Raw genomic sequence first — 19964 nt, forward strand, 5'->3', positions numbered from 1 at the left:
CCGTCTGCGGACAGACTCCCTAACTGTGGAGAGGGACACCCTAGAAATAGGACTCTCACTCCTTCTCTTTCAAAACACCAGTGGTGACCCCCTACCGGATCTGGGATTGACGGGAGCCCATCACAGCAGTGACCAGTGTGATTAGGCTGGCAGCCGAAGTTGTGAGTAAACTACACCCTGAACCCGCAGAGACTGTGTTGGCTTTTCCTTACGCCAATGGCCATGACTACCCTCACTATCAACCCGGGGCCCGCTCCGCCTGTGGGGAGCGATACCATCCTGGTGCCTTAACACCTGCCCCGGAGAGGAATTCTGCAGCGGCGGCTATTCCCTGGCCGCATACCACAGGTGGTATCACGACAAACTTTTCCCAACACCCCGCTTTCACCACCATTTACTGTACGCATCGGGGCAACGGAACCGGTCAAGGCCACCCCGTGACAACGCCTGACCCGACCCGAAACGGCCCGGCAACGAGTAGGCTGACCGCCTGCCCCATGGGGCGCTACAGATGAACCATCAATTCCTAAAGGCTGGATTACCCTTTTAAGTTTTCAAGCAATCATCACTTTTTATATTCTATCTGTGGTGGTTTCCACGTCTTGTTAGTGTCTCATCATGATGTTTCAAGAGATTACAGCGTCAGATCATACTCTCCATTACGTTGCTTGATAACATTATTCAGGGCTTCTCTAAACTTTCCACATAGTAGTGCTGTCAATTACTCAATAGGTAGCAGCGCTGTGATGAAACAGTCAAGATAAACTGGTGGACCCTCCGGAAGTGTGAATTCTAAAGAAAAAAGGAAGTTCCTTGGTGTAACTTGCTGAAGCATATTTACGAATAATTTATTTATTTGCGAGCAGATTATTCATCCCACAGCACATCCCCGGGACGCTGAAAGGCGATCGCTCCCCGGCCGGCTTATTTACAATGCAGATTGAGGGTGACTGCATGATTTGGTTGTAGAAACCTCTGGCTACAAAACCAGGAAGCCCTGAAAGGGATGGCAGAAGGAGCACACGCTACAAGACACACGATGTGACAGCCAGCAAGCAAGACAGCCGTCACAATCCAGGATGTCCATGATAACGCCTATCCTGACCCTCTCCGAGATCAAGACCTACCTATCCAAAGGGGAGCGATTCATAAAATGGGATGATGTAAGTAAAAGTGTCCACTGCTCTTAGGTAATTAAATAAGTAAATGTGAAGGAGTGTAGTTTGCACCCCTCCCCCCAAAAAAAAATTGTAGGGAAATTTCTGAGCTCTGTTGGTTGGACACCAAGTAGTCCGTATGCTAGGTTATGACCTATCTGGTGAGCGTGTGACATGGGGTCGCTTGCTAAGTTTTCAGAGCATAAACTAAGTGGAAACTGGAAGTTTTTGAGCAGTTTTGATATTTGAAGGATTTGATGAGTTCCATTCAGTTTCTTCTTTAAAAACTCTTTGAAAAACAAACTCCGGAGTCTTTTTACAGTTTTTAAGGAATTTTTGAAATATGGAAAGTTTCTGCTCCAAAAACGTTGTGAAAAACTCCATGTGGACATTGCCTAAGGAAATGTGCGCACAAAGTCTTTTTGCAGAGTTTTCAGAGCGGAAACTTCAAATTTCAAGAGTTTCTAGATTTGCAAAGTTTTTGCTAAAATGTAGATGGCATTGTTTAAACGTTGGCATACGCACTGGGATTTTACTGAAACGGTTTGCCATTGTTATCGTGACCCAAAGAATGAACATCACTGTTTCAGGGTTTCAGAACCCCGAAGCGGTAACACAACACATGAGAACAGCAATGTCGTTTTGACATTGCTTTGCATTATGTCCAAGTTTTATGGCTTTTTTTTTCCAGCCAAACTATGGACAGAATCCACCTGAAATAGATGTATTGTGCACTTTACCAGTTTCTGCTTCGGAAACTCTTTGAAAAGTTCAATGTGCACATAGCCTAAGATGGGAACGAATAAATCTTCAAAGGAGTCTCATGATTTTACTATTCACTATTTCGTTTCTAAGAAACTTTCATTATCGCTTTTGCACCTTTTTATTTTTTTTATTTTTCATGTTTTTATGCTTTTCATTTATGCATAATTGTTTAGTTTATGCCTTTTTAGCCCCATTACGACAGCCTTAAACGGCGGCAGAATAAGCTACTTATTCTGATCCGCCGTTTATAAACGTCAGGCAGAAAAAAGTAAATAGTGCCCCCCAGCATCGTAAAATCTCCGGGGTTTCAGTTACCGGGGGTAGCTGAGACCCTGGAGATCATGATTCAGGTTGTTTTTTCTAGTCCCTACTCACGTGATCATCGGTATACACCGTATAACGATGGTCACATTACAGTAAATGACAGCGCTGGTAAAAAATTATTTATCTCCCACCTGGCATGATCAAACATGTCAGATGGGAGATAAATCTCATCCCTTGTTCCCTCCGGTCCCCTAGTGTCACCAAAGTGACCCCCCGACCTCCAATCCCTTCTCCATAATCCAAGATGGCGGCGCGCACTACCCGCATTCATCCTCCTCCTCTGATTTGTCACACATGTCATGACATATGCGACAGAAAACTCCTCCCCAGGTCCAGACAGCTCAACACCTATAACCCCCCCCCGTTGTTTCCCGGTGCCTTGCTCAGTGTTAATCCCCCGCGATACTTCCTCCTTCACAATAGGTGCTGGCTGCATGCGCACACAGTGGCTGTCAGCTCAGCTTCCCGCTTTCAGAGACACTGAGCTTACAGGACTCACACTACTGCTGTGTACCCGGGAGAATGGGTGCAGTATCATTGCACCCACACTCATGGAGGGTCTACACTCCTAGAAAATTGGCGATACGTTCTCTGAGCGTACCCCATGTTCTAGAAGGTCCAGAGTCGTTGTGGGACCTCCAAAATGGATTACAGCAGACCCGATTTTTTTTCTCTTTTCAATAAATTGGTGAAAAAGGGAATGTGTTGGGGAGTGTTTTTTCAAATAAAATTTTTTTTGTTGTCTATTTTTTTTTTATTACTGACAGTTAGTGAGTTGGGGATCTGATAGATCCTGTGACATCATAACTGCGGGGTGGCTGCGGCCTGCTATTTTTAGGCTGGGAAGAGTCCAATAACCATGGCTCTTCCCACCCTGAGAATACCAGACCACAGCTGTCAGCTTCACCTTGGCTGGTGATCCAAATTGGGGGGATCCCAACTCTTTTTAATTATTTATTTATAAATAATAAAAAAAAACAGCGTGGGGTGCCCTCTGTTTTGGATTACCAGCCAAGGTGAAGCTGCCAGCTGTGTTCTGCAGGCTGAAGCCGTCTGCTTTACCCTAGCTGGCTATCAAAAATATGGGGGACCTCACATTGTTTATTTTAATTATTTATTTATTTTTTTACTAAATACAAGGCTAAACACCCTTTAGTGCCCACTGTGCTTATTTTCTGTGCAGTAATAACCGACCTGCGGCGCAGCTTCCCGAGTCTCAGCATGTCAATATATTCTGTGGAGACGAGAATGTTCTCTGCGGGGAGAATAGAGCTAAACTCTGCAGCAGCCTGAACCCGGATCATGGGCATGATCTCCCGTGGACAACACTCTCATCTCCGAAGGAGGGCTGACACTGTGTACTAGACACAGTGTCGCTGGATTGTGGGCACATAGCCTAAAAGTGAGAAATTTGGCACTACAGCAACATTTTTGTGAAGTACCTGTGTATTCAAAATGCTCACTGTATGCCTGAATAAAATCTTTGAGGAGTATAGTTTCCAAAATGGGGTCACTTGTGGGGGTTTCTGCCGTGTAGGTACCTTTAGGGGCCCTACAAATACGACATGGTGCCCGCAATTTATTTCAACTTTTCCAAAATTCAAATGGTGCTCTTTCCATTCCAAGCCCTCCCATTTGTCCAAACTGAGGTTTTTGACCACATGTGGGGTATCCACTCATATCTGCTTATAAGAAATTGGGTAACAAACTATGGGATCCACTTTTTGGTGTTGCCTCTTCAAAATATCAGAAATTTGGTGCTAAATCAACATTTTTGTGAAAAATGTTTTTTAAAATTTTCAATATGGTGACCTAAAGTTATCAAATTCTGTGTACCACTACTGTATTCAAAATGCTCATTATGCCCCTAGATAAAATCCTTGAGGTGTCTTGTTTCCAGAATGGGGTCACTTGTGGGAGAGCTCTACTGTTGAGGCACCTTAGGGGCTCTAAAACGCATAGCGTCCGCTAATGATGCAGCCAATTTTGCAGTCAAATGGCGCTCCTTCCCTTCTGAGCCTTGCCGTGCACCCAAACAGTTGATTTCCACCACACGAGGTATCGGCATACTCAGGAGAGATTGCACAATAAATTTTATGCAGAATTTTTTCCTGTTACTCTTGTAAAAAAAAAAAGCTATCTGGTTGAAGTAACAATTTTGTGGTAAAAATGTATTTTTTTAATTTTCACGGCTCAACATTATAAACTTCTGTGCAGCACCCGGGGGTTCAAGGTGCTCACCAAACATCTATATAAATTCCTTGAGGGCAGCGTCGGACTGGCTACCGGAGGAATCTCCAGTAATGCCAGGCCTGGATTTGGGTATCTGCATTGCACTCCGGAGCGCTCACCTGAGCTCCAACGTGCAGCCTAGACTGTACCGCGAGCAACGAGAGTGATTGATTCCCCAGCGATTGCGGTTCACTTCATGACAGCTGCAGACAGGCCGGGGTGATCTCCAGTGCTCTAACCTGAACTCCGGAGAGCACCGGAGAGCACCCCGGTCTGTCTGCAGCTGTCATGAACTGAACCGTAATCGCCGGGGAATCATTCACTCGGCGTTCGCGGTACAGTCTAGGCTGCACGTCGGAGCTCAGGCGAGAGCGCCGGAGTGCAATGCAGATACCCGAATCCAAGCCTGGCATTACTGGAGATTCCTCCTGTAGCCAGTCCGACGCTGCTTGAGGGGGTCTAGTTTCCAAAAAGGGGTCACTTGTGGGAGGTTTCTGCTGTTTAGGCATCTTAGGAGCCCTACAAATGTGACATGTACAACATGGTGCCCGCAATTTATTTCAGCCAAATTTGCTTTCCAATATTGCTCCTTCTGTTCCGAGCCCTCCTATTTGTCCAAACAGAGGTTTCTGACCACATGTGGGTTATCAGCTGCGCTCAGAAGAAACCGGGTAACACATTTTGTGGTGCATTTTGTTGTGTTATTTCTTCTAAAAGTGATAAATTGGGTCTAGAGCAACATTTTTAGGTAAAATTATAATTTTTATTTTTTTTTTCCATTCCACGTCGATTTGGTTGCAGTGAAATTGTGGACAATCAGTGCCAGGTTTGTGGCTGTGTACAAATGGAACAATATGTCCATGATTTCACTGCAACCACAGATCTGCCAAAGATTTATCTCTGTGTGTGACGGGGCCTTTAGTCCCTGTGAAGCACCTGAAGGGTTAATAAACTTTTTGCATGTGGTTTTGAGTACATTGAGGGGTACAGTTTTTAGAATGGGGTCACTTTTGGGTATTTTCTGTCATATAGGCCTCTAAAAGTCACTTCAAATGTGATGTGGTCCCTAAAAAAATGATTTTGTAAATTTTGCTGGAAAAATGATAAATTGCTGATGAAATTTGAAGCCTTCTAACTTGGTAACCAAATAAATTTTGTTTCAAAAATGGCGCTGATGTAAAGCAGACAAGTGGGAAGCGTTATTTGTAACTATTTGTCTTACATACTCTGGGATTTATGAGCATAACAATTAATAGTTTGAAAATTGCTAAATTTTTAAAATTTTCATCAAATTTCCGATTTTTTTTCACAAATAAAAGTAAGAAATATCGTCCTAAATTTACTCCTATCATGAAGCCCAATATGTCACGAAAAAACAGTCTCAGAATCAGCGGGATCCGCTGAAGCGTTCCAGAGTTATAACCTCATAAAGGGACACTGGTCAGAATTGCAAAAAATGGCGTGGCCATTAAGTACAAACCTGGCTTCGTCCTTAAGGGGTTAAACTTTATTTTATAACTAGCTGTACTACCCGGCATCGCCCGGGTTAATAACTGCTGTTAACAAAATAGAATGTATTAACAAAAATGTATTCTGCACACAAAAACCACAAAACAAATAGATATAAATGTAATTATAATGTCTGTCTCCCCCTCTGTATATATCTATCTGTCTCTCTCACTATCTCTTTGTCTGTCTGTCTCTTTCCCTGTCTGTCTCTGACTGTCTCTGTCTCTTTCTCCGTCTGTCTCAATTTCTTTCCCTGTCTGTCTCTCTATCTCTGTCACTTTCCCTGTCTGTCTCTTTCCCTATCTGTCTCTTTCCCTCTTTCCCTGTCTCTTTCCCTGTGTCTGTCTCTTTGTCTGTCTCTTTACCTATCTTTGTCTGTCTCTTACCCTGTCTGTCTCTTTCCCTCTCTTTCCCTGTCTGTTTCCCTGTGTCTGTCTCTGTCTCTTTGTCTGTCTCTTTACCTGTCTGTGTCTGTCTCTTAACCTGTCTCTCTCTTTCCCTCTCTTTCCCTGTCTGTCTTTTTCCCTGGCAGTCTGTCTCTTTGTCTGTGTCTGTCTCTTTGTGTCTCTCTCTTACCCTGTCTATGTCTGCTTCTTACCCTGTCTGTGTCTGCCTCTTTCCCTGTCTGTGTCTGGCTCTTTCCCTGGCTGCATTGTGACACGCCAACATTCCATATAAGGGCGTGGCTGCGCATTCTTCTGAAGTTGTGGCTGCACTGTGGCTCCCAGCTCCATTCGCTTTAATGGAGGCAGGTTTTTTGATGAATAACTGTAAAGCGCGGGGTTAAAATTTCCCCTCAAAACATAGCCTATGAAGCTCTCGGGGGCCAGAAGTGTGCGTGTGCAAAATTTTGTGGCTGTAGCTGCGATGGTGCAGATGTCAATCCCGGACACCCACACACACACTCACATTCAGCTTTATATATTAGATTTGTTTTTTTGCCTTATTTTTTGAGATGTTCAAATTTGTTGTCGATTCATTAATTCAGTGTCAACATTTTCAAAACTTTGTGCAAATGTACTCCATTCTTCCCCTGGAGTGACTTTATGTACACACGTAATTTGGGTGAAAGTTTTACAACATTTTTATAGGAACATGTGAGTTTTTGCACTACAAAAACACAAAAAAGAACAAATTAAGAAACTTTTTTTTTCATGAATTAAGTGTGTCATTTTGAAAATTTGGCACAAAAAAGGGAATAAAAGTAAGAAGAGAAAAAAAAAGAGGCAGTTAAAAAACAAAAATGCTAATAGTGAATGAAGCCCCTTTGTGTTTCGGTTTCTTAGCATTGTATCATTGGTATATTCCTGTGTGAGCTGCACAAGTCTCTCCTGAGCTGATGGTTTGCTGCAATGTATCACTGGAATATCCTGCAATGTAGATTGTTAAAATCTGGATTCGGAGTTTTCTTTGTTTTGCTCATAAAGGATTTTGTGTCGACTGCATTAATCTTATAGTTTTAAGAACTATTAAAGTACGCGCAGCTTTTTGGGGGACATGTTATAGAATTGGAGAAGTTGCAGAAGTGCGGCCACATCTCTGCTCATAGCACAAGACAGAGCCCTGTTCTTGAGGACCTGCATATTCCAGGCATGTCTGAGATAAGATTACATCTCAATATAACTTTGATTTACTGGTTGGATGAACGGCATGGTTAAAGGGAGGAGATTGGAAGCAATGTTGCCAGACAAGGTAAAAAACTGGTAAAAGGGGTATTCCCATCTCCAAGATCCTATCCCAATATATACTAGGTGATAATAATAATAATAATAATAATAATAATAATAATATTACCTTCAATTAGAAATGTAGTATAGTTCTCCTGATTAGCCATGTCTCTTACCTCATGTGCAGGGCATTGCAGCTAAGGTATCCATGGTTCTGACCACAAGCAACTAACTAACTGTCACTATATGAGTAGACGTAACCATGAATTCATGGTAATGTGTATTCATATAGTGACAGTTAGTTATTTGCTTGTTGTCATAACTATAGATACCTTAGTTGCAATGCCCTGCACATGAGGTAAGAGACATGCCTATATCAGGAGAACTATACCACATTTCTAATTGAAGGTATTTGCTAATATTATTATCACACCTACAATATATTGGGATAGGATCTTGGAGATGGTAATACCCCTTTAAGGCCTGAAACACACGTCTGCAAAAAACACGTGCGTGTCTCGCGGTCCATTTTTCGGGTCCGTGTTCCGTTTTGGATGCCCGTTTCTCCGGTACGTGTGACATGAGTGTGATGGCGTATGCTTGCCGTGCGTGCGTGTTGAATGTCCGTGTATGCGTGAGATACGTACGTGTCATGTCCGTGTGCAGTCCGTGTGTCTTGAGCCGTTTCACCATTTAACACTAGAACTACTGAGATAGTCATTTTGACTACTTTGCACCATGTATTTCTATATAGGTGTCACGAGTCTAGTAGTTCTAGTGTTAAAAAACAAAAAAACCAAAAACACACGAACCGTACAGAAAACACACGTCCGTGTCACGTACGTGCAGACACAGACCCATTGACTTTAGCGGGTCCATGTCTGCATGATACCGGTGAAACATGGACATGTCATCCGTGTTAAAAAACGCACACACATACAAACCACACAGACACACGTTCGGTGTGGCTTTACGTGTGTGTGCCTGTTACCATAGGATAACATTGGTGCACGTGTGTTCGTGCCGCCGGTATGTGTCAAAAAGTCCCAAACACGTACCGGCGGCACGGATGTGATGCAGGCCTAAGACAACTAGTACCCTGCTTTGTACTGATGAGGGGCAAAACCCCTGAAACAGCTTTCCACAGATTTTCTTAACTTGCATCAGCTACTTTAACTAGGAGTGTATCTTAGGGTAAGTTCACATTTCCGTTCTTTTGCTTCCGTCGCAATCCGTCGCCTTGAGGAATTACGGTATCCTGCAAAATATTTTGCAGGAATCCGGTTTTTCCCCATAGACTTGTATTAGCGACAGATTGTGACTGATGGCCCTACGTTGCATCCGCCGCGTGACAAATCAGTCGTTTAGTGGAAGCAGCGCTGAATGTCATGTTTGTTGGAGTGGCAAAAAGACGCACTCCGCAGGTATCCGTCACCATCCGTCACAAGCTATAATGGATGTCTATGGTGTTGGATTCCGCCGTAATCCGTCACACGACGGAATCCAGTGCTGGATTCCATCATGCTCTACTGAGCATGCCCAGCATATTTGGCACTCCCATTGGGCTGTCCCAAACACAAACAGATCACATCAAATCAGTCAAAAAACGGACGCACAACGGATGTAACGGACGCGACGGATCAGTTTTTTCACAGGATTTCTGTGAACGGAATGCTGTAAAATAACACATCCATTGCATCAGTTGACATCTAAAAAACGACGGAACCATCGTGGCGTCGCAACAACGAACCTGACGGAAGCAAAACAATGGAAGTGTGAACTTAGCCTAAGTCTTCTCGTACGTCTTATCCCACTTTATGTTCAGCAGCATTGAGTCTACGGTCCAAGGGCCCATCCTGTGGGGCTGACCGAGATAGTCTAGATTTAACTGTTTGTATTTTGGATGCAACAAACAGACCCACAAGGCGCCACCAAATTTAGTACATCCTAGGAATCAAATGATCATGTGAAGATTAATAGATGCATAAAAGGTTTAGAATAACCTATTCATACCGGATTGTCCTGGTTCTGATCCGTGGTGCTCTGCTCTCCAGCAGAGCCTATGTTCTTTTTTGTATTTTGCGCCGATGGACGGGTGGTTCCCATCCTCAGTTCCTGCACTGGTGTTGAAAGGGGCCTCTCTCCAGGCACCTCTTTCTGGGTGATTGCTCTGCTTCATTAGGAAGCAACCTCACCCGAAACGCTGCCAGTCGTAGTTCCTGCCTCCAGTAAGTGCTCTGGCTCCCGTTTGTGCTTTGATCTTGTCCTCCTACCCCAGACCTGTTGTTATCCCTCTCGTCCCTTGTCTCTGACTCTGACATTGCTTCTGACCTCTGGCTTGTACCCTGACCTCGGCTATGCTTTTCCCTAGTGTATCTTATGTGACTTCCTAGCTTCTGACCACCGGCTTGTACCCTGACCTCGGCTCTTCTTCCACCCAGTGTACCTTACATAACTTCCTGGCTTCTGACCTCCGGCATGTGCTGTGACCTTGGCTTTCCTTCATCCCTGTGTTCCATACGTGACCTCCTGGTCCTGACTTCCGGTTTGTTTGTTCGTCACAATGATAAATAAGTATCTTCAAGGAGTTTTCTGGCCTAATAATATTAATAATCCATCCTAATACTGGACAACACCTTGAACCAAACCCCTTTAAGGGCTTTTCCCATGAACAAAACTAATTTTAAAGTTGATCTTAATCAATAGGTCTTGGAATAACTCATCCCATTGTGGAAACTATTATTATTCCAAGATCTATTAATTAAGATCAACTGTAAAAGTAGCTTTATTAGTGGGAAAACCCCTTTAAGGACACAGCAATTTTTCATTTTTGCACTTCCATTTTTCTCTCCCTTTCTCCCAGGAGCCATAATTTTTATTTTTTAAGCTGACACAGCCACATAAGGGCATATTTTTTTTTTGGCCGGACTAGTTGTACTTTTGAATGACATTATCCATTTTCTCATATAGTTTAGAGGAAAATGGGAAAAAAAAATAAAGTTAAGCGAAATTACAAATAACACCCAACTCGATTCCACAATTGATTTTTTTGTGTTTTGTGAAGTAAAAATGACCTGTAAATATGATTTTCCTGGTCAGTACGATTATGAGGATTTTATATAAGTAATGAAAAATATTCAAAAATTTGTAAAAAAAATAAAATAAAAATAAAAAATAAAAAAAATAGCCACTTTCCAAAAGCTATAACATTTTTATTTTTAAAGATGTATATTTTTTATTTTTTTATAATATAGATGGCGTCTTCCCTCTGTGGAGCAGGCTCTGCTTCTGAATCCAATCCAAAGTCCCTAAATCACTGCATGATGAACTTATCCATCATGGGGCGTTAATGGGTTAAAATAAATTTATCACCAGGTTTTCGCTACTCCATGTGAGAGCAGTATGATGTCAGGGTAAAGATCCTGATTCCAGTGATATATCATTTACTGGGCTGCTTGCTGTCATTTTGGTAAAATCACAGTTTTCTCTGCTGCAGGTCTACCAGGCCTCTGAAAGCTGAGCTCTGTATAACCCCGCCCACATCACTGATTGGCAGATGTTTGTATACACTGCATAGGCAAAAAGCTGCCAATCAGTGATGGGGTATGATTATGCAGAACTTATAAATATGGAGGACTACATGGCAGTAGGTTTACTATTCCTCTAGTTCTCTGTTCTTATGGACTCACTCTACCACGACCGAATCCCATACACGCAACACACCAGTAAAGCCAAGGGAACATACATCCGGCTTCCATGTGCACTGACACAAAAGGACAAAAGTAGCGTGCATACTTCGGTGTCTCTGCTGGTTGATTTATATGGTCATACGATCCGTTGACTCCGGCACCCTGGCTCAGGGGCTAAGTAGTTTGAGAGTCCGAGCTGCCCCAGGCGCGGAGACCTTGGAGTGCCTTAATTTACTAGGACCCCACATTTGCAAAGCTGTTGTAACGCTCGCACCTGGTGTAGGGGCAGTGAGTGGGATTAGTGGATCCACTGGACCACAGGGGGAACCCGGGCTTACCCTTTAGTGGGAGGGGCTTAGCTAAGCACCTACCATGAGGCGGACGCCTGGTACCACTTCCAGGAGAATTACCAGGACTGTGGCAGCTGACGGACTCAGGTAAGGGCACAAGTACTGGCAGGCACAGTCAAGATAACGAAGGCAGACAGGCAGGCGGGTACGACAGATATGGTGGCGCGGCAGAGACAGGTAGGTATTGGAAGGCAGGTACAGGAGACTGAGACAGGAATAACGGGACAGGACCTCAGGAACCTGACAAGTAACTAGCTAGTAGACTGAAGACTGAACTAACTAAAGTCATTGCGGAGGCACCTCCCCTACTAGGAGGGTGCTTTACATACATTTCCTGGAAATAGCATGCTGGCCCTTTAAAAGGAGGGCCGGTGTGCGCGCATGCCCAAAGCACACTCCTGGGAGACCTGGGCTGTGTGCACACGCCCTGGAAGAGGAAGGAAGCAGCAGCACATGCGGAAGACCGGGGGGTTGCGAGGCAGGACATGACATGACTAAAGACAGCTTAGTGAGTAAGTCGGCGTCCGTGCAGGGATGCCAGCGCTAAAGCTCTTCAACTTTCTTACTAGAAAAGAGGACTAGTTGTCACGTGCCAAGTAGTCCCCCTGCTCTGTATAACCCCGCCCTCATCACTTATTTGCAACTTTTTGCCTATGCACAGTGTACACAGTAAGTTTCCAATTGGTGATGAAGGCAGGGTTATACAGGGCTCAGCATTCAGAGCACTGGTAGGACTGCAGTAGAGAAACCATGGCTCTGGTTTATTTTTTCCCCATAAATCAATAGTACATGTTAAAATAATTAATTTTGTAATATATCAATTAATTTGTTTGTTTTTTTTCTCCTCCCAGACTGATCATTCATTTTCAATATCCTTAGTTCACAGGTAAAATCTGTATTCAGTGAATATAGATTTTCCCATTACGGAGATAGGAGCTGACAGTTGGTGCTCATAAAGTTCTATGGAATACTGTGTTGGCCTCTAGCTCCTCCCCTTCTCATCTCCATAGAAGTTTATAAGCACCAACTGTTATCTACTATCTCACTAATGGAAAAATTTGTCATACAGAATTGAAAGTGAAAGGTCAGTCCAGGAGGAGAAAGAAGCGGAGTTATTTGATAAGATATTACAAAATTGTGATTTTTATTATTTTTTTATGTATATCATTGACATATTAAATAAAAATTAAAACAACAGTTACTCTTTAAAGTCACTATCTGGAAGCAAAGGGTTCAGTATAGTTTGCGTTGGTACAAATTGTGGTTTGTTTAGCATTCATCTTCGTATTTGAGTCTAATTTGCTATGAAAATGCAAGCAAATTAGAAAGCAAAACCCCCGGGCTCTGGGAAGCCACATCCAGAAACACGAGACCTGCCGTCTTCTGGATTTGAGTGTCGCGGCCATTGCAAGTCCGGATTGTTTACTTTAAACCTGGGGAAACCTGTCATGGACACTTCCTCTAAGCTAAAGTGATTGCGCCACCTAAAACCGTGAAAATAAAAAAAAATATTTTTACATAGTCACCCTGAGGGTGAAAAAAAAAGACACTGATCTATTAAGGTCAGGCTTTTCTTGGACATATTGTAACTGAGCTCTAGATACACCACAGTTCAAAAGTTTAGGGTCACTTAAAAATTTCCTTATTTTTGAAAGAAAAGCACATTTTTTTCAATGAAGCCAACATTAAAGTACACAGAAATCCCCTCTATACATTGTTATTGTGGTAAATGACTATTCTGGCTGCAAATGTCTGGTTTTTAATCTAATATCTACATAGGTGTATAGAGGCCCATATCCAACAACCACCACTCCAGTGTTCTAATGGTAAATTGTGTTTGCTGTGTTAGAAGGCTAATAGATGTATAGAAATCCCTTCATAACCCTTGTGCAAGTATGTTAGCACAGCTGAAAATCGTTTTGCTGATTAGAGAAGTTATAGAACTGACCTTCCTTTAAGCTAGTTGAGAATCTGGAGCATTACATTTGTTGGTTCCATTAAACTTTCAAAATGGCCAGAAAAGGAGAACTTTCATGTGAAACCTGACAGTCTATTCTTGTTCTTAAAAATAAAGGATATTCAATGCGAGAAATTGCCAAGAAACTGAAGATTGCCTACAATGGTGTGTACTACTCCCTTCAGAGGAGAGCACAAACAGGCTCTAACCAGAGTAGAAAGAGAAGTGGAAGGGCACACTGCACAACTGAGCACCAAGATAGCCGCACATGTCAGCTGTTCAAATCAGCTGACATGTGTAGGACTCACCGCTGGCTGCCCGCAGCAGCCGGCGGTGATTACCCCGATACAAGCCATGACGTACGCATAATGTCATATTTCATAACGAGGTTAAGGCATTTTTATTACTTTCTGCAAAGTCAAAAGTTTACATAAACTAAGAGTACTATGCATTTAAACAATATGGGACCGCCCATATGATGATGTCATGTCTTTGGAAGCTCCTGATAGGTTTATTGGCAACATCTGAGTTAATTAGAGACACATCTGTGGATGTATTTTAATGCACACCTGAAACACACAGCGTCTTTGTGTAGCATCATGGGAAAGTCAAAAGAAAATCAGCCAGGATCTCAGGAAGGGAATTGTGGACTTGCACAAGTCTGTTTCATCCTTGGGTGCAATTTCCAGATACCTGAAGGTGCCTCGCTTATCTGTACAAACAATGATATGCAAGTACAAACAAGATGGGAATGTCCAGCCATCATACTGCTCAGGAAGGAGAAGGGTTCTGTGTACCAGAGATGAATGTGCTTTTGGTCAGACATGTACTTATCAACCCAAGAACAAAAGCAAAAGACCTTGTGAAGATACTGGTGGAAGCTGGTAAGATTGTATCATTATCCACAGTGAAACAAGCATTGTATCACCATGGACTGAAAGGCCACTTTGCCAGGAAGAAGCCATTACTCCAAAAGAAACATAAAAAGCCAGAATAATGTTTGCAGATGTGCACAGGAACAAAGTCCTTTTGGAGACATGTCCTGTGGTGTGACGAAACTAAAATTGAACTGTTTGGCCATAATGATCATCGTTACGTTTGGAGGAAAAAGGAAGAAGCTTTGAAGCCTAAGAACACCATCCCAACTGTGACACATGGGGGCGGCAGCATGATGTTGTGGGGTTGTTTTGCTGCAGGAGAAAATGGTGCAGTTCACAAAATAGGTGGCATCACGAGGAAAGAAGATTATGTGGCAATACTGAAGAACATCTCAAGACATCAGCCAGGTACTTAAAGCTTGGGCAGAAAAGGATCTTCCAAATGGTCAATGTCCTGAAGCTACTGCCAAGCTGGTTACAAAGTGGCTTAATGATAGCAATGTCAATGTTTTGGAGTGGCCATCACAAAGCCCTGATCTCAATCCTATTGAAAATATATGGGCAAAGCTGAAAAGGCCGGAGCGACAAGGAGAACTACAAACATGGCTCAGTTACACCAGTTCTGTCATGAAGAATGGACCCAAATTCCTACCATCTATTGTGAGAAGCTGTGGAAGGAGATCCAAAACATTTTCCTCAAGTCACACAGTATAAGGGCAATAGTACCAAATACTAATGAAATGTAGGGAAACTTTTGACTTTGCAGAAAGTAATAAAAATTATTTAAAACATTGTCTCTCATTATTCCACCATTTGGCAAATATAAATAATTTTGACTCCTAATTGACCGAAAACAGGAAAGGTTTATTCTGATTTCTTGATGTCAAAGAAAAACCTGCATTGCAGTATATAAAAAAAATCAGGAAATAAAGAATGAAAAAAGTGAAAAAAATAGGCCAATAAATATGTATATTGATGTAAAAACAAAAATATACAAAAAAAGTACACACTGTGTATAAACATATCCAGTACAGCCTGATCTATAAAACTATCACACTAGTTAACCCCTACAGTGAATACTGTAAAAAAAAAAAAAAAAATCACAAATTGTCTTTTCATCATACAGCTAACAAATAAAGTGGACTAAAATGCAATCAAAAAGTCATATATCAATTAAAATGGTACTGATGAAAACAACATCCTGCCCTGCAAAAAAACAAGCCACTATACAGCTCAGTTGGCAAAAAAAAAAAAAAAAGATATAGATCTCAGAATACAGTAATGCAAAACCTTTTTTTGTATAAAATAGTTTTTATGATGTAAAAGTGGCAAAATATAAACAAGAAACTATATAAATGTGGTATCGCTGTAATCGTACTGACCTGAAGAATAAAGTTGTCTTGCCACTTTTACAATATGGTGAATGGCGTAAAAAATAAATAAATCCTGAATTGCTGCTTTTTCTTGTTTCTGCCTGACAAAAAGCAGAATAGAAAGCGATCAAAAAAATGATGTGACCCAAAATGGTACCAATAAAAACTCAAACTCATCCCGCAGAAATCAAGTCTTCACATGACTGTCGGCAGAAAAATAAAATAAAACTATAGCCTTTAAAATGTGGTGATGCAAAAAACCTTTATTGTGTGAAAAAAGAGGTTTTAAGAGTGATATTTGCCAAAAATAAAAAACCTGTATAAACCTGGTATCGCTGTAATCATACTGACCAGAGAAATAAAGCCATCTAATCACTTATACCATACAGTGAACAGTAGATAAAGCCAATTCTTTAACTGCTGTTGATTTGTTTATTCTGCCTCTCAAAGATTGCAGTACGTTGTGGCTCTCATTTATCCTGCACTCTACACTGAGCGCTTACATTGGGTATTGCATGTAAATCTCTGAAAAAAGCAATTCAGACAAAATATTACTTTGAGACAGAGGGGGTCACTTTAAGTTCCAGTCTGGCCTGTTGTCCAGTGGTGTTATTTTTTAAGCATATTTTTAGGTGTACACAAAAATGCAGTCAACAACAGTTTGTTGCACCTTTGAAAAGATGGACACCATGGAACAGAGGCCGAACAGAGTCAGGAGTAACTCTGCTGCCTCATTAGTGAAAGGATCCGGCGGGGGTTTCACCTGAATCATGTATTTTGGACACATAGATGGAAACTGTAATGTAAGTGCTCAGCATAGAGCACAGGATAAATGTGAACTGATCTAAAATATTCTGTACCCCAAATTACTACTAAATAGCATTCAACTCAAAACACAAGTCCCCACTCAGGTCCATTATCTGTTAACAGAAATATAGGGGGCTTCCATGTTACTGGTAGCACAAAGGCTCTGTAAAAGTGCTATAACTCCTCAACCCTAAAAAAGAAATCCAGCAAAATCTGCACCCTCAAATCCAAATGACCTCTCCCTTCTGAGCCACAGTTTGCCTAAACCACATTTGCAATCCACATTTTTGCATTTCTATAGTGAATTTATGGGATGCATGTCTTCAGAAGCACAAGCTAGGCACAGTCTATGGGCACGACAACATGCTGGGCACTACAATAGCAGATTTCCATTTTTGATACATTTCTAGCGGGGTGTAATTTCCAAAATGGGGTCACTTGAGGGGGATTTTGCTCTTCTGACACTTTGGGGCCCTGTATGTGTAGTCTGCAAACTATTGTACGAAAATTTGTACTTCAAATAGTTCTCCTTCCCGCCTGACTCTTGCTGTGTGACTAAACATTAATGTACAGCCACATATTACCGCGTTCAGCAGAAATTGTGTGACACACTTTGGTGCCATTTTTTACTCATTTTCCTGTGTGAAAAGGTAAAATCTGGGTCTAAGACCAATTTTTGGTGGTGAAAAGGTAATTATTTTTGTTCACGGCACAATGGTGTAAAATTGTGTTAATGTGACCAATGTGCCTAGAGATGAATTCATTGAGAGGTGCAGTTTGTAAAATGTGGTCACTTGGGGGGGTTCTGCTAATCTGGCACCTCAGGGGCTCTGCCAATTGACATGGCACTCACAAACCATAACAGTAAAATCTGCATTATAATTTGGTACTCCTTCCGTTCTGAGCTTTGCATTGTGGAAGCAAAGCAGTCTTCGGCCCCATATTAGGTATTGATGTACTCATGAGACATTGTGTAAAAAATTGTATCATTCTTTTTTTTTCCATTATCCCTTTGAAAATTAAAAACTTGGAGCCAAAGCAACATTTTAGTGGAAAAAAATTGTAATTTTCATTTACTCAGCCCAATGTTATTCAATTCTGTGAATCGCTTGAGGGTTAAAAATGCTCACTAATTCCCTATAGGAATTCATTGAGAGATGCAGTTAACAAAATGGGGTCACTTGTAGGGGTTTTTTCGCTGTTTTGGCATGTCAGGGCCTCTTCAAAATGGTGCTCCTTTCCTTCTTAACTGTGTCCTGCAACCAAACAGTAGTTTCTCACCACATATGGGGTATGATTGTACTCCAGAGAGATTGCAGAACACATTTTATGGTGCAGTTTTACCTATTACCCTTGTGAAAATTAAAAATTTGGGGGAAAAACAATGTTTGTGGGAAAAAATATAAATTTTTTATTTTCACTGCTTAATATTATAAAATTCTGTGAAGCACCTTGGGGTTCAAGATACTCACTACACATCTAGATAAGTTTCTTAAAGAGTCTAGTTTCCAAAATGGGGTCACTTGTGGGGGAGCTTCACTGTTTAGGCACATCATAGGCTCTGCAAATGCGACATTGCATCTGATAAAGATTGCAGACAATTTTATGTTCTAAAAGTCAAATGGTGCTCCTTCCCCTCCGAGCCCTGCCATCTACCCACACTGTAGTTTTTCACCACATATGGGGTATCTCCAGGGCTGCCATCAGGGCATTACAACCATGACTCCTGTACGGGGCCCAGTGAACAGAAGCCAGGAGGGGAGCCCGGTCGCTGAAAGCTCAAGCCCCTCTCCTTTCATTCCCCTGCTTACCGAGCCCCAGGGGGTGAGGCCTCCATCGAGGCAAAGAGGGGGACCCGAGCCACCAACAGAGATCTGCCCTCTCTCTTCCTGCTCTGTACTGATCTATGTGATCCGTGCAGAACAGGATAAGAAACTGTGTGGAGCAAAACGAAGGCTGCACCAGCTGAAAAGGTGAAGGACCTTCCAGGTCATCTGACTGATCATGTGCCTGATCACATGACTGGAAAGGTGAACTAGAAGGTCCTATAGCTGTTCAACTGCTGCAGCCCCCACTGGCTCTTCTTCTGCTCTGCACCGATCAGGAGCTGCAAGTTGAGGTAATATTTAGTGTGTGTAAATAAATGTACCTCTTGTAGGGCTGTGTGTCTCTATGAGAAAAACGAACAAAGTTTTTTTCTCCAGTGATGCACCATGGACTTGAGGATTATTTCAAAATTGCGCTTTTATTAAATTACAATCCTTCCATCGGTCAACAGTAAAAAACCCACTCCACGCAGGGAGGGGGACACGTGCAAAACTGTATTTGTTTTTCCTATTGCCACGTGCCACACAGCGTATCCCTCTGAGCTGAAGCAGGAACAGAATGCAAGAGCATGCAAGGTGTAGCTGACTCAAACTGTGTGTTTTTTGCTGTGTGTGTCTATGGGTGCATGTAATAGAGCTGTGTTTGTCAATAGGCATGTATTGTGCATGTAGCAGAGCTGTTGGTGTCTATTGGTGCACGTAGCAGAGCTGTGTTTGTCTATAGGTGCATGTATTGTGCATGTAGCGGTGCTGTTTGTGTCTATGGGTGTATGTAGCAAAGCTGTGTTTGTCTATAGGTGCATGTATTGTGCATGTAGCAGAGCTGTTTGTGTCTATGGGTGCATGTAGCCGAGCTGTGTTTGTCTATAGGTGCATGTATTGTGCATGTAGCAGAGCTGTTTGTGTCTATGGGTGCATGTAGCAGAGCTGTGTTTGTCTATAGGCATGTATTGTGCATGTAGCAGAGCTGTTGGTGTCTATGGGTGCACGTAGCAGAGCTGTGTTTGTCTATAGGTGCATGTATTGTGCATGTAGCATAGCTGTTGGTGTCTATGGGTGCATGTAGCAGAGCTGTGTTTGTCTATAGGTGCATGTATTGTGCATGTAGCAGAGCTGTTGGTGTCTATGGGTGCATGTAGCAGAGCTGTGTTTGTCTATAGGTGCATGTATTATGCATATAGCAGAGCTGTTGGTGTCTATGGGTGCATGTAGCAGAGCTGTGTTTGTCTATAGGTGCATGTATTGTGCATGTAGCGGTGCTGTTTGTGTCTATGGGTGTATGTAGCAGAGCTGTGTTTGTTTATAGGTGCATGTATTATGCATGTAGCAGAGCTGTGTGTGTCTATGGGTGCATGTAGCAAGGCTGTATTTGTCTATAGGTGCATGTATTGTGCATGTAGCAGAGCTGTTTGTGTCTATGGGTGCATGTA

At 42.3% G+C, this 19964-nt stretch overlaps 1 protein-coding gene across 2 annotated transcripts in view; it reads left to right on the plus strand.

Moving 5' to 3' along the window:
- The first annotated feature begins 873 nt into the window (after window positions 1-873).
- The window catches only part of PLCB2 (phospholipase C beta 2), a 203852-nt gene continuing 184761 nt past the window's right edge, over window positions 874-19964 (plus strand). For both annotated transcript variants that reach the window (XM_075330434.1, XM_075330435.1), the window contains exon 1: window positions 874-1163. In XM_075330434.1, the coding sequence (XP_075186549.1) occupies window positions 1080-1163 (84 nt within the window). In that variant the 5' untranslated portion in view covers window positions 874-1079. The remainder of the gene's footprint in view (window positions 1164-19964) is intronic.

The sequence above is a fragment of the Anomaloglossus baeobatrachus genome, chromosome 12 (genome assembly GCF_048569485.1).
Source record: "Anomaloglossus baeobatrachus isolate aAnoBae1 chromosome 12, aAnoBae1.hap1, whole genome shotgun sequence".
Lineage (NCBI taxonomy): Eukaryota > Metazoa > Chordata > Amphibia > Anura > Aromobatidae > Anomaloglossus > Anomaloglossus baeobatrachus.